The sequence below is a fragment of the Rhincodon typus genome, chromosome 25 (assembly GCF_021869965.1).
Source record: "Rhincodon typus isolate 14 chromosome 25, sRhiTyp1.1, whole genome shotgun sequence".
NCBI lineage: Eukaryota > Metazoa > Chordata > Chondrichthyes > Orectolobiformes > Rhincodontidae > Rhincodon > Rhincodon typus.
The window spans coordinates 9,657,443-9,673,138 of NC_063356.1; the positions used below are offsets into that span (position 1 = coordinate 9,657,443).

The window sequence follows — 15,696 nt, forward strand, 5'->3', positions numbered from 1 at the left end:
CTGTGACCCTTCCTCAGAACTCAGATTTGAAATGTTAACTCTGATTTTTTCCTTCACGGATGTTGCCAGACCTGCTGAGATTTTCCAGCAACTTCTGTCTTTGAGAGTGACAAAGCTCTGTTTTTCTCACAAAGATACAACATAACAGCACCTTGTCTATGACACTGCCAGGCTGTGGTGCAGTTCCAGTGTCTAGTGTTTGTCTTTGTAGGAATCTACTGTCAGAATGTTTGACTTAGAACGTGCTCAGATTCCTCTCTCCAGCCGAGAGTGGCATCCTCCAGAAACGTATCAAAACGTTATTATTTTTCCCCCCCTAGAGCCTTCACTGGTGAAAAGGAGTATGCAAGCACAAACAGTTGGAGTGACTGCACACAGCAGAGTTAAACAGATTGGACACAGGAAATAGGCAACGTCCACACTAGAGCAGTGCACTATCGCAACTGCAAACTGTTGGTGATATTCACCGAGACTGTACCTTTGATATCCTTGCTACTCAAGGAGCATTTCTCCAGCAGCTTGTCTTTCCAATCATTGGACAGCAACTTCTCAATATTCGGCATGACTGCAGGAAGACAGAGCGACAAACAGTTAGACAAAGCTACCAGGGATCAACGGTAACTAAGACTCTCCGACATGGATGAGAGGCTGGGCTGGTGATAAGGGAGGAGGGGAAAAAAGTAGGTAAATCGAGTGCCTGACTGTTGGGACATTGTAAAGGAATTATGGGCTTTTAAAGGAAGGAGCTCTGGGTGAGCACCAGGGCTCATTACACTTTGTGCTTCTCAAGCCCCTGGATACTACATTTCTCTGGGAGCTTTGCAAAGGAGCTAGGGTTTGGCAGCAGGTCTTCTGGTCCGTATTATGTTGTCAAGGACCAGAACCAGGATGCAGGCACAGGGATTTGCCAGGGTATTGTTCATTAGCTGGCCCCGTTCCAAGCAGAAGTCCCAGTGGACCAGCTTAATATGTTTCACTGAACGGAGACAGTTCAAAGTTGGTCTTTATTCCTCTGGTCCTGATTTAATTGTTTAAGAAAGAGAGACCTGCTATTAAAAAATATATATCTTTATCACTTGGAAATCACCTTCCCTACGGCTTTGTAACGTGAAATGGCAGTACCAGAGCATCTTAAAGCACATGTCACGCTGCACGTGCTGGAAGTCATTGGAATTCCTGAGGGATATTGCACATCACTGATCTCATTCACTGCACAAAGGCCTGTGCAATACTTATTCAGGAGTGGCCCACTAGGCTCTGTATTCCTTAGAGATGTTGCTACTAAATTATAGTGGCATCGCATTTTCAGTGGCATCGAGTTTTGTGCATTTGGCAAAATCCAAGCGATCTCAGTGACGGTGAAGGCTTCTCTATAATGGGCTAGGATTTGAATCAACCACCTTGCAGTACAACAGCTACACAGGGCCCTTCAACCTCCCATGTTCTTAGGGCAAAAGGGATCAATGAGTATGGGGCAAAAGACGGAATTGTTGGACGATCAGCCATCATGTTGAGTGGTGCAGCAAGCTGGAGGGGCTGAATGGCCTCCTCCTCCACCTATTTTCTGTTTCTTCTTTGCATCAGCCTTGGCCCATGCAGAACTCTCAACCTCCAGCAGGTATCTCGTTTGCTGAGCATTAGGCAAACAGTCACCAGTCTCAAAGTCTGTGTATGGTCACATTCAGAATCACATAGGTAACTAGAGACTGGATTACAGGTGAAGCAGATGGGAAACTGGATTAGGTGGCTACTGGAATGAACAGTAAAGGAGAGGTCTAAAGAACATGTACCTTCTAAATAGTGGACAGACACAGAAAGATGCTGACTTAAAAGAAGGGTGACCACAAAAGACAATACAAATGAGAATAAGCGAACAAAATGTGCGCTGCTTTGGAGTTAAGTTCTTGGCATTCTTAAGTAATTGCCCTAAAGGTGCCACGCCTGTCAGTGTTCATAGGCCTTTGTTACGGCGAAAAATAATGGCACGAAGAAAACAATTATGAGAGATAAAGGGACCAAGGTGAGTACAGAGAATGAGCAGACAGATACCCATTAATTTATTCAGAGTCAATGAAATGTGGAGCTGGAGAAGCACAGCACGTCAGACAGCATCGGAGGAGCAGGAAAGTTGACACTTTGGGTTTGGACCCTTCATCAGAGCTGGTGGAGGGTCCAGACCCGAAATGTTGACTTTCCTGCTCTTCCAATGCAGTTTGACCTGCTGTGCTTCTCCAGCTCCACATTTCATCGACTCTGACTTTCAGCATCTGCAGTCCTTACTATCTCCCATGAACCTGTTCAGCCTGTTTTAAACTGGCACATGAACACAGACTCGATAACCACACCACAAAACAGACAGCACTAATTGAGACAACAAGGTGCAGAGCTGGATGAACACAGCAGGCCAAGCAGCATCGTAGGAGCAGGAAGGATTTCACAAGTTTCAAAATCTCCCCTCCCCATACCGCATCCCAAAACCAGCCCAGCTCGTCCCCGCCTCCCTAACCTGTTCTTCCTCCCACCTAAAGCCGCACCCCCATCTCCTACCTACTAACCTCATCCCGCCCCCTTGACCTGTCCGTCCTCCCTGGACTGACCTATCTCCTCCCTACCTCCCCACCTACACTCACCTTTACTGGCTCCATCCCCGCTTCTTTGACATGTCTGTCTCCTCTCCACCTATCTTCTCCTCTATCCATCTTCTATCTGCCTTCCCCTCTCTCCCTATTTATTTCAGAACCCCCTTCCCCTCCCCCATTTCTGATGAAGGGTCTAGGCGCGAAACGTCAGCCCTTTTTGCTCCTACGATGCTGCTTGGCCTGCTGTGTTCATCCAGCTCTGCACCTGGTTGTCTCAGATTCTCCAGCATCTGCAGTTCCTACTATCTCTAGCACTAATTGAAGTTTTCCACTTGGGGACCCTGCAGCATTCAAAACAGAGTTCAATAATTTTAGGGCCCAGAGTACCTTCCTCCTATGTCTTACCACAAACCCCCACATCTCACTTCTTGTCATCACATGGGTTACTGCCATACATGCCCCATAGTCGGCCACTTCTGGCTATTGACTCTCCCAGGCAGACCTTTACCCCTTCCTTTGTCTGGTCGATTGCTGTTCTCTCTCTCTGGGTTCCATCTCCACCTATCAGTTTACTCCCACCCCCCCACACGGCATATGTACCAACCTCTTCTCAGCTGCCATCAGTTCTGAAGATGTGTCACCGGGCCCAAAATATTGTAAATATAGTCTTGTATGTTGTGCAAGATAACACAATGTGGAGCTGGAGGAACACAGCAGGCCAGGCAGCATCAGAGGAGCAGAAAAGCTGAATATTTTGGGTCGGGACCCTTCTTCAGAAATTCTGAAACCATTTCGGAAGAAGGGTCCCAACCTGAAACATCAGCTTTCCTGCTCCTCTGATGCTGCCTGGCCTGCTGTGTTCCTCCAGCTCCACTCTCTGTTGTCTTGGACTCCAGCATCGGCAGTTCTTTCTATCTTTGTATGTGTAAGAGGTGTCTTTGGTTTGTTTGCATACAATCAAACATCATTGTTTGTTTGTTTCCTTGCTATGCTACAGAACAGAACCAAACTGCATTTGTGACTAAAATATCTTCTATGAATAAAGTACACTTTTGAAATTTAAAAACAAAACTTTGCTTTCTCTCCACAGATGCTGCCAGACCTGATGAGATTCCCCAGCAATTTCTGTTTTGCTCTTTAACTTCCAGCATCTGCAGTTCTTTTTTTTTGATAACTGTGAGGTTGTGCAAAGCGCAAGACAAATGCAGTTTTCTTTTCCCCATGATACCCCCATCAAACTGCTTTCAGCATTTTGCAGTTAATTTGCATGTAGCAAGCTCTCACAATGAAGTAATTGTTCTATTCCCAAAAACAACTAGGCGAAGGGTCAAAGTAGAGCCAAAATTTACACACTTTTATATTTACAAAATTCCACATTACAAGCCTGTACCTCCGAAGTGAGCACTGAGTTTTAATCTGAGTCTATTAATAAGGGGCACCGGTGAATTCCCAGCTAATGGCCACCCATTTGTCTACAATTAATGATAATTAATATACAATTAACAATAATAACTGGACAATCTGGTTTCGTGATTTAATAAATATTGGCCAGGACACTGGAGCAACTCTCCTTTGAAATAGTAATATGGGATTTTTATAGAGTGCAGACAGAGCCTAAGATTAATCTCCCACTCCTTCAGGGTGCAATGAAATGTTCGTGTCAGCTTGTATTCTGAAAATCTTAGAGTAGGCCTTGAACTCAGTTGATCTGGCTCAAAGGGCAAGAGAGCTACCCCTGAGCCACATTCAATCCAAACCGTTTTTACTGCAGATGCTAGAAATTTGAAATTTATAAAAAACAGAAAAAAAGTGCTGGAGAAACTCAGTCGATTTGGCAGCATTTGTGAAAAGAGAAACAGGGGTAATGTTTCAAGTCAAGTAAGACTCCGCTTCTTCAGAAACAACATCATAAACAAAAAAGATGGCAGGTAAACTTATCACCATCACAGCACAATTACCAGTTGTTAGAATGGAGGAGTTCAACATTTAGCTGCCATCATTCCCAAAGTAATTTCTTTAGGAACCACAATCTAATTCAAACAGGTTGAATCTTCACAGTGTGAGAAAACATGAGTGAGCATGTCACTTTTTCCAGCTGCTATCTGAAGGGGATTAACTCACTTAGAAGCAAAAACAATGATAGCAGCTTTGTTCCAATTACAATCACAATAATCTGTGTAAATATTTTAAACATGATCAGATTACAGATCAAATAGAAATGAAATCAGGTAGGAGGTAATTGTATGTATTACTGTTAAACACAGTATGTTTGCACCTCATGGGAGGGGACCTGGGAGAGTGTGTAATACTCTCTCTCTTACCTTGTCTCTTCCTCTTTGAAGTTATTAAATGCTTGGGCCACGTGGTCATCTGCCAGTATATCTTCAAAACAAATCACTTACTTTCAGCTACCACCCCTTCAGTATTCCCCCATTGTGACAGGAAATAAATAACATAGGAACGGGATGGGGCCATTTATAGAGTCATAGTCATACAGCACGGAAACAGACCCTTCAGTCTAACCGCTCCATGCCGAACATAATCCCAAACTAAACTAGTTCCACATGCCTGTAAATGGCCCCTATCCCTCCAGATCTTTCCTATTCATATATTCATCCAAATGTCTTTTAAACATTGTAATTGTACCCACATCCACCAGTTCGTTAGGAAGTACATTCCCCATGCAAACCACCCGCTGTGTAAAAAATTTGCCTCATGTCTTTTTTAAACCTCTCTCCTCTCACCTTAAAAACGTGCCCCCTAGTCTTGAAATTGCCCATCTTAGTCCCTCAGGATTGTTCTACCCTTAGTCATGGCTGTTCTGTAGCTCAAGATCATATACCTCGCCTTTGCACTATGTCTCTCAATACTTACTGAGAACAAACATGTATAAACCTCAGATTTAAAATTTACAACTTAATCCATTGGTCCCATCGTGTTCTGGTGTTGATTTTTTGAAAGAGTTAATGTATTTAGCTCCGGACCCAGCTTTGAGAGTGTGTCCTTACTAAGTCCCTAATTCAAGGGCCTGTCTGACACCCCATTGAAATTATTCATGGAACTAGGTGTCCAGATAAAGTAATCCACAATCCAAAAAAAATTCTTTGCCAGCAATTTTACATTTACAGCATCTGTCAGAGGGAATAGAGTCAGAGATATACAGCACAGAAACAGACCCTTCCATCCACTCACCCATGCTGACCAGATATCCTAAATCAATCTAGTCCCATTTGCCAGCGTTTGGCCCACAAGCATCTAAGCCATTCGTATTCGTGTACCCATCCAGATGCCTTTTAAATGTTATAATTGTACCAGTCTCCACCACTTCCTCTAGCAGCTCGTTCCATATGAACGTCACCCTCTGTATGACGACGCTGCCCCTCAGGTCCCTTTTAAATCTTTCCCCTCTCACCTTAAACTTATGCCCTGTAGTTTTGGACTCCCCTATCCTGGGGAAAAGGCCTTGACTATTCACCCTATCCATGCCCCTCATGATTTTGTAAAGGTCTATAAAGGTCACCCCTCAGCCTCGGACGCTCCAGGGAAAATAGCCCCACTCTATTCAACAGTTTTTCTCTATCTCCTATCCAGAGCTCTCATCATCTGGAAATTTTCCATTACATCATCTTGTAACGCTCCGAGTTCCAAGGAGAAGAGTCCGAACTTCTCCAGCCACCACTTCCAACATCTAACCAGCTGATTCTACACTCCAAGCTTGTAACTGGTGGTGTAACCAAGGCCTGCCTTAGCTGTGGATTCTTCAACAAACCGTCTCTCGGGAGTTAGGACAGAGAGGGCTGAACAAAAAGCAAGGAGGGGTAACCGGTCATCCAAGGCCAGTCTCCTAACACCCAGTTGTAGAGCAGCACTGGTAGAAGTCTTGGGAGTTAAACACCTGCCCTGTTCTATTGACTAACTAATTGTGCAGACAGCATTATTATCCAACAGAGCCTGGCAGGGAGTACCAGAGACCAAATCAAAACTAGGAAGCAGGTAATGATTGTGTGTTAATTAAGGGATAATTGGGTAAGAACTGGGTGCATATTTTATATATGTTTACCTACACATAAATGGAAAACGTGTAATTGGTGTTTTAAAGTTTTCTGATGTGTTGGGTGGAATAAAACTCTGACGGGAAAAGTATATGCCTGAACTCTGTCTAACCAATTGTTAATCTCTGGTGTCTATCAAACAACCAGTAGGGAGGGAAGGAAAGAGAGAGAGACCACGCGAGAGAGAGCTCATCTTTCCTGCAACTCATCCTGCAAATCATCTAACACCCAATGCAAATCAGTTTTTAAATCACAGGTGAGAGATCTAGATCAGCTATCCAGCTCATGCTCTTGGTCTCTGACTGTGAATATACTCACCTTCAGTTAAATTCTTACTGAAATCTATTCGTTCCAAGTTGCTTAATGCATTTGTGAATTTACTGTGATCCTGTTGCCCCTCGTCCCTTGGTGAGGATGAAGCCTGGGTTGTAAATGTAAAAACAACTCAGTTAGTTTCCACTTGTCAAGACACAGTGTCCTGTACTACACACATACAATACCAGGTTCCCAATAACAAACAAAAGGAACAGATTCATAGGTGATTTATTGAAGAGGAAATACGTTCAATTTGAAGCTCTCTTCCTCCCCAAATAGTATTCACCAACAACATAGGACACAACCCAAACTGTAAATGTTACTAATTGATGAGACTTCCAATGGATTAGTCTCACACATGGATTAACACAAACCAGTTAGACACTTCCACAAAAGTTGCATCTTCTTCCTGGAAGTACAAAAACATTAGGACCAAGAATATTTTGAATATTGTATCATTAGAACAATTGTAGGAGCAGTGTAAGGGACTTGGGGGGAAAGGGAGGCGGGGGGGAAAAGGGAGAGATGAGAGAGAAAGTGTCTAGTTATCCATGTATATTGTGTTTAAGATCAAAATGCTCTTTGGTCTTAATAATATGACATATTCTTTCATCCAAAAAGCAAAGCTTGCCTGATTATAATGTGATCTACTGATTCCGCTGCTCCCGACGTGGCCTTCTCTACATCGATGAGACCAAGTGGAGGCTCGGAGACCATTTTGTAGAGCACCTGCGCTCTGTTCGCGACAAACAACAACACCACCTTCCAGTCACGAACCATTTCAACTCCCCATCCCACTCCCACTCCCACTCCTACTCCTACTCCCAGGGTGACATGTCCATCCTGGGCCTCCTCCAGTGTCACAATGGCGCCACCTGGAAACTAGAGGAACAACACCTCATATTCCACCTTGGAAGCGTATAACCCAATGGTCTTAATATGGATTTTACCAGTTTCAAAATCTCCCCATCCCCAGCCTCATCCCATGACCAACCCTCCCTCTCATCCCCACCTCCTTGACCTGACACAACCTGTCCATCTTCTCTCCCACCTACCCGCCCCTTCCACCTCACGGACCAATCCCCACCCCCCCCTCCCTCCCCTCCCCTACCACCCCCCCCCCCACCCCCCCCCCCCCCCCCCCCCCCCGCCTCTATTTATTTCGGAGCTCCTTTCCCCCCTCCACCATTTCTGAAGAAGGGTCCTGACCCGAAACGTCAACTTTCCCGCTCCTCTGATGCTGCCTGGCCTGCTGTGTTCATCCAGCTCCACACCGTGTTATCTCTGACTCCAGCATCGGCCGTTCTTACTACCTCCTTGTGAAGTTGATGTTATTTAGCAGCGAACAGGTGAAAAAAATGTATGAAAGCTGTTGATTCAGAGACTAGAGTTGCCTCACAAAAACTTTACAGGCGTTCGACATTTCTCATCAAAGCACTGATCATCCATTGTATCAAAATAAAGCCACAGAAGATGAATATTATTTTCTATTGGACCTTGGCCTTTAAATCATGCTCTGCTGCAAAGATTTGTACATGCTTTGTATTTCAAACTGGCTTATTCACAGGAAGGAAAAGGAGTAATCCAACTTCTACAAATACACAACCAGAAAATGCTCAGCCTGTCATTCAACATTCGTGGAGAGAGAAACAGAGTTAATGGGTGAAAGTAAAAAGTGCTGGAAATTACAGCGGGTCAGGCAGCATCCGTGGAGAGAGAGAGAGAGAGAGAGAGAGAGAGAGAGAGAGAGAGAGAGAGGAAGCTAATATGGAGTCTAGATAACCCTTCATCAGAGTTAATGGGTTGACTCTTGTGCTCTAATCCCATCCCAGTCCCATTGAGTTTAGTGGTGGATGGGAAAGGAGTGGTATTTAAATTATCACCTCCTTGCCTTCATCCTGATCAAGTCTATAGCAGGAAGGCCTGTGGAAACACCCCTCACTCCTATAAGCTCCCACTAACTTTTCTGTCAACAGTTGTAGCTCGGCTTATACAGTATTTCCTATTTTGTTTCTGACTTCCAGCAGCTGCATCGTTTTAAATCTATGTGAATCCTATCTGGAATCTTTGCTAGAATACACTTGAGATATATTAATAGCATTAATCTCCATGATGTAAAATAGAACAGAGGCACTGGAGGTGGTGCTAGAAATACTTTTCACTATGACGTGAGAATAGAGAGATATCAGCAAAGACCAGACAGGCTGGGATTTTTGTCTCAAAAGAAAAGAAAATTGAATTGTGACCTGATAGAAGTCTAAGATACGAAAGGGTACAAGTCAAGGTGGTGTTTCCACTACTGGGAAAGACTGGAACACAGGGGACATAAAGTCACTAATAAACCAACCAGGTGTTCAGGAGATAGCACAGTGTGGAGCTGGAAGAACACAGCAGGCCAAGCAGCATCAGAGGAGCAGGAAAGCTGATGTTTCGGTTCGGGACCCTTCTATTTTTTCCTGACCTGAAACATCAGCTTTCCTGCTCCTCTGATGCTGCCTGGCCTCCTGTGTTCATCCAGCTCCACACTGTGCTATCTCAGACTCCAGCATCAGCAGTTCTTACTATCTCTGTGGAGTTCAGGAGAACCCTCTTCACCCAGGGCACAGAAATGTGAAACTTGCTAGGCACAAGGAATAGTTGAATTGAACAGTGTAGGTGCAAGAAGGGCAACCTAGATAAACACGTAAAGGAGAATGGAACAGAAGGAGAAGATGTTGACAGCATTAAACAAAGAGGAGGCTTGTGAGAGCATAGGCAGCACTATGAAGCAGTTTGGCTGAAGGGCCCATCCTATTGCTGTAATTAGTACCACAAAGTGAGTAAATAATGCCCACTTCAGGGGCTTCAGTCTGCTACTCTTTGTATTAACACAGCCGCAGGTTGGGTAGGGAGCATGACAGGTAACCTGCGCCATGTTTATTTGGTGGCTCCCAGGGTGGTATCCTTCATTAAAAAGCACTTGGCACCTGAACAAGAAATAGGCAATGGAAAAGGAAGGTCCTGCTCAGAGACACCATATCTCCCTCGCTGCCACGTCCAAGCCTCTCCCCAGCATCTCCCTTCCCACCATCATTCACCTGCGCCTTGGACCTCTACTCCATTCGAGGCTCCTTGTGCTTGTAGTACCAGCAACAACCAGCTCTTTCTCCCCTGGTGGCGCTGCTGGGTACAGAGGAGCAGCCAGCTTCTGGTTGGGCAGTTTGACCCCTGCCTTTGGGGTCTTTGATCCTTGTTTCGGAGGGTGGGGGCATCTTGCTGGCTCTCCAGCCACAGCTGACACTCCCATCACCTCCATAACGTTCTGCCCAACAGCTCAGGTCAATGAACCTTTGCGGGAACAAAAAGGAATTAGAGGTTGCAAGCAGTTTTCAGCAAGTACAGAGGCAGGGTAGAAAGGAGAAGTGAGAAAGTACAAAAGGGAAGCTCTGTGAAAGGGTGGAAGGATGGATTAATCTATCTTTCTCCACGTCACCCATCCTTTTGCCTTGCATCATCATCCTTTCTGTCATTTAATCTCTCCCACCTTGCTCTCCACATATTTCTACAACTCCTTTCGTCACCTCCCAATGCATGACCTGTTTCAAGTCGCCGTTAATTGCATTAGAATCAGCACACTGATATTCATGGGGTACAAACACCTATGTATTCAAGTAGGCTTCAAGAATCTGTCAACACCTTCAGCTGCTCATCAATAGAAGAGGATTTCCTTTAAACATCCATCTAAATTCTCTGCTACTCTCTCATTAAGCACATCAATATATGGTTTCTAGGGAATGCACAAATCTTGAGAGGGATGGGTGACTGGGGATGTGATGAATGGAACAACTAATACAGGTATCTGCTCCTGGTATGGTCTATTCGTTCAGCTTTCTCTACATCATCCAGGAAACATCAAGGCAATTCACAAAATAAGAACCTCAGGCAACTTACAACAATGTTATGGTTCCAGTCTTTTGACCACACTGGATTGTTTTTCTTTACGCTTTCAGGAGATGGGTGTGTCGCTGGCTAGATTAGCATTTACTGCCAATCCCTAACTGCCCTTAAAAAGGTGGTGGTGGGTCACATTCTCGAACCACTGCAGTCCATGTAGTGACAGATGCGCGCGCACGCACACACACACATGTTGTTAGGGAGGGAGGGGGTTCCAGGATTTTGACCCTGCAGCAATGAAGGAATGGTGACAAAGTTCGAGGTCAGGATGCTCTGCAAGTTGCAGGAGAACCTGTAGCTGATGGTGGTTCCCCCATGCATTCACTGCCCTTGTCCTCCTGGAAACTGCAAGTTTGGAAGGTACTGTTGAAGAGTGAGTGGTGAGTTGCCGCTGTGCATCTTGTAAGTGGTATACACTGCTGCTACTATGCATTGCTAGTGGATGGGGATCTCATCAAACGTTTCCCTCTGTCCTGGAATGTGTCAAACTTCGAGAGTTGTTGGGGCTGCATCAATCTGGTCAAGTGGGGAGTATTCCATCACACTCCCGACTTGTGCCTTGTCGATGGCGAAATGGCTTTGGGGAAATGACATGGGGAGTTATTCACTGAAGGATTTTCAGTCTCTGACCTGCTCTTGTACCCACTGTATTTATGCAGTTGATGCTGTTGAGATTCTGATCAAAGGTAGCCCCAAGGATGTTGACAGACAACGTGAAGATAAAGTAATAATGACATTTTACACTCAAGGAAGGTAAACAGTAATGAAATGTCATTGACCTCAAAGATCTTCCAGGCTCTTCTCTCCCATAGCTGCAGCTCATCATATGTACAGTATTTCCTGTTTTTATTGCCAACTTCCAGCATCTGCAATTTTGTGTTTTTAAGTGAATCATAGCTGGAACCTTTGCTAGAATACACTTTAAGTACTCTTAAGAGCATTAATCTCCAGGTTGCAAGAAGAATTGAGAGGCACTGGAGATGGTGCAAACATTATTTCTTAATGACGCCAGAACAGAGAGATATCAAGAAAGACTGGACATACTGAGCTTTTTGTCTGAAAAGAAACTGAACAGTGACCCGACAGAGAGGTTTTTAGATATGACAGGGCTTGATAGGACTTCAAAAATATTTTTCCACTTATGGCCAAGAGTAGAACTAGGGAACATAAATATAATGTGTCACTGGTAAACCAAACAGTTCAGGAGATGCCTCTTCACCCAGAACACTGAGAAATGTGGAACCTGCTCCCACAAGGAATAGGGGAGTCAAACAGTATAGGTGCATTAAGGGAAAACTTGATAAACATGTAAGGGAGAATGGAATCGAAGGAGATGTTGACAGCATTAAACAAAGAAGAGGTTAACTTGAGGATAAACAGTTCCGAGGAAGGGTCACCGGACCCAAAACGTTAACTCTGTTTTTTCCTTCACAGATGCTGCCAGACCTGCTGAGCTTTACCAGCAACTTTGTTTTAGTACCACGAAACAGTTGGTTGAATGGCTCATTTCAGTGGTGTATTTTGCAAACTTATATTTCCACTTAAAGCATTGCATCAACTTATAAGAGAGACTTTGGAGCAGGATGGCACAGTGGCTCAGTGGTTAGCACTGCTGTCTCACAGCAGTGTGTGGAGTTTGCACATTCTCCCTGTGTCTGTGTGGGTTTCCTCCGGGTGCTCTGGTTTCCTCCCACAAACCAAAGATGTGCAAGGTTAGGTGGATTGGCCATGCTAAATTGCCCATGGTGTCCAGGGATGTGCAGGCTAGGTGGATTAGCCTTGGGTAAATGCAGGGTTACAGGGAAAGGGTAGGGGGGTGCATCTGGGTGGATGCTCTTTGGAGGGTCCGTGTGGACTCGATGGGTGGAATGACCTGCTTCCACACTGTAGGGATCCTATGATTCACCTCCCCCCACCAGCCACCATGCAGTGAACTCTGGAATGAGTGACAGTGAATGACAAAAGCATCTGCCGGTTCTGAGTGAGATTGCAAGAACTGGGATGTATGTACACGGTCTCCCGCTCCAGCTTTTTCCTTTTGATTTGAAGGCCCCAGCCGATTGCCCGCAAGTTATGGGAATTTGACCAATTCCCCTTTTACCAGGCATTCGTTCCCGGGTGAGGAAGGGTGGACCTCACTAGGAGTGGACTCCTGTCACCGGGTTGGATTTGACGAGAAGCTGCATGCTCACGGTCGCAACTTACCCGCGTTGGCTTCACGACCCCTGACCTTTCGAAGTCAGAGTTCTCTCTCCCGGGCGCTGCCTTGCTCTGAAGCCCATCGGAGTGAGGGTTGCTGGGAAATGACATGCTGAGGGATCCATAACCACTCCGCTCCTCCTCTACCTCCTCCACTTTCACCTGGTCATGGACCATGATCACGTCTCCATTCACTTCCATACAAGAAGCCAGCTGCTGTGTGGACATTCTACAGGGCAAGGCATTGGAGGGGGGAGGGGAGTGGAGAGTTAAAGCAGAAGATTTAACATTTGTTCACTTTTAAATCAAAGCTCAACCCCTTCGAAAGGAAAGTAAATGAAAAGTTAAACAAGTGACGGAATCTGAGGAGGTGGGGGCAGGGAGAAATCACGTGTCTAACCACGTGAGCAGAGAGGAAAAAGGGCTTTAAATTTGAGGAATTCACCCTATGCATTTGGAACAACTATCGCTAGACTGGTGCGCCAAGGACCCTTGCTTCGAAACCTCTACAAACCCCAACGGCTAAAGCAAGAAAATGCTTCTTTCTCCGGCCCTACAGGCATCGTCGCAAACCTTTCGGAGACGTGGTTTTCTGTAGGCCTGTAGCTGTCCAGCAGAACGCGAGCAAAATGGATTTTTGCCGGGAACACACAAGCCCATTCTGCACTCAACAAAAGCGAATATTGGATTCATCTCTTCACGGATGAGAGAGAGAGAGAGAGAGAGCGAGAGAGAGAGAGAGACGACGTGAGTCACCGGGAGTGGAGGGGGGTGGGGGGGGGGGGGTGGGTGGGGGAGCTGGAGCGTTGCGTGGAACACGGACGTGCAAAGGAGATTTCTGGCGACAATAATAATTGCCATAAACAAAAAGTAACTCAAATAATTCAACCTACAAGTCAAAACACCGTTCTCGGCAAAGTGGCAGTTACAGCTGTTCCAAACAAAAAGGTAGCGAAATAACAGAATGTGTTTTGTAATGGAAAGAGAACAGACTGAACTGGGGACGAAAAGGAAGTGGAACAATGGGCCTCAAGACAAAAGAAATCAAACAAAAGGGAAATGTGACAAGAGGACAATGGCATACAGTTTGATCCGTCATTCCTGCTTTCAGGAGCAGGTTTATCTCTCTTTCCTTCCCGTTCCAAAGCCTCCTGTTTGGATTTCATCATATCTCGTTTCCTTTCAACAGACTTCTTTGTCCACTGGACTGGATTTAATCTGTGATCGAATTAATGCGAGTTTTAATTTAAGCTCTTGTGTGACTCAATAGTAATCACAGAACTGAAGGCAACCATTAACTCTTTCATTGCTTAATAACATCTCAACGAGTGTTGTGGATTATGGAACCACATAAATTGCAACTCCTTGACACACCAAATGCCCAGACCCTTTTTTTTTAAAAATAATTAATGCTCCGTTTTGAATGCTTTCCCCACAGTTTTGGCTCTCTGGACATTTTGAGAATCACTTCTGCCTGCACACTGAATCCTCTCTGTGCCTCTCCCCTCGCTCTAAATCTTACAACCTCTTTGCCTGTTCTTATATTTTCTTGGGTGGCTTGGTGTCTACATTCGTCTGACAATCACTCCTGGTGATGTGCCTTGGATGGCTTGCTCTGTTAAAAAGGTGCTACGTAAATGCAGACCGCTGTTGCCAATACTAGGCCGCTTGAAAAAAAATGGAGAGACATTTGGCCGTAAAACCCCTCGCTCATGCAATTTTAACAAAATAATGATTGAAGTGACAACTGAACACATTGGGACTCCATATTAAAGCACATGATAGAGTCAACAATTGTGCATTCACCAGGTTCTCGCAGATAGGTGAAGGACTAAACTGGGATTGCTACAGAAAAGCAGCAGCTAAATGTCATACAGTGATCCCACAAGCAGCAGGTAGATAAACCACCAGGAATCTGCTTCAGTAATGTTGGTTGAGGAATGAATAGTTGCTAAGGAAGCCTACTTCTTCAATCAGAGATAGTAGGAACTGCAGATGCTGGAGAATCCGAGACAACAAGGTGCAGGGCTGGATGAACACAGCAGGCCAAGCAGCATCATAGGAGCAGAGAGGCTGACGTTTCGGGCCTAGACCCTTCATCAGAAAACGGGGAGGGGAAGGGGGTTCCGAAATAAATAGGGAGAGAGTGGGAGGCGGATAGAAGAGGGATAGAGGAGAGGATAGGTGGAGAGGAAACAAACAGGTCGAAGAGGCGGGGATGGGGCCAGGAAAGGTGAGTGTAGGTAGGGAGTTAGGAAGGGGATAGGTCAGTCCAGGGAGGACGGACAGGTCAAGGGGGCGGGATGAGGTTGGTCGGTAGGAGATGGAGGTGCGGCTTGAGGTGGGAGGAGGGGATAGGTGGGAGGAAGAACAGGTTAGGGAGGCAGGGACGAGCTGGACTGGTTTTGGGATGCGGTAGGGGGAGGGGAGATTTTGAAACTTGTGAAATCCACATTGATACCATTGGGCTGCAGGGTTCCCAAGCGGAATATGAGTTGCTGTTCCTGCAACCTTCGGGTGGCATCGTTGTGGCACTGCAGGAGGCCCAGGATGGACATGTCGTCTGAGGAATGGGAGGGGGAGTTGAAATGGTTCGCGACTGGGAGGTGCAGTTGTTT

General features: G+C 45.5%; 1 protein-coding gene across 4 annotated transcripts in view; it reads right to left on the reverse strand.

Annotated features, from left to right (window-relative positions):
• Positions 1-15,696, reverse strand: part of LOC109929131 (SRY-box transcription factor 13) — a 169,359-nt gene that overhangs the window by 40,050 nt on the left and 113,613 nt on the right. For all 4 annotated transcript variants that reach the window (XM_048611890.1, XM_048611891.1, XM_048611892.1 and 1 more), the window contains 3 exons: positions 13,085-13,307; positions 6,950-7,052; positions 479-565 (listed from right to left, as the gene is read on the reverse strand). In XM_048611890.1, the coding sequence (XP_048467847.1) occupies positions 479-565; positions 6,950-7,052; positions 13,085-13,306 (412 nt within the window). In that variant the 5' untranslated portion in view covers position 13,307. The remainder of the gene's footprint in view (positions 1-478; positions 566-6,949; positions 7,053-13,084; positions 13,308-15,696) is intronic.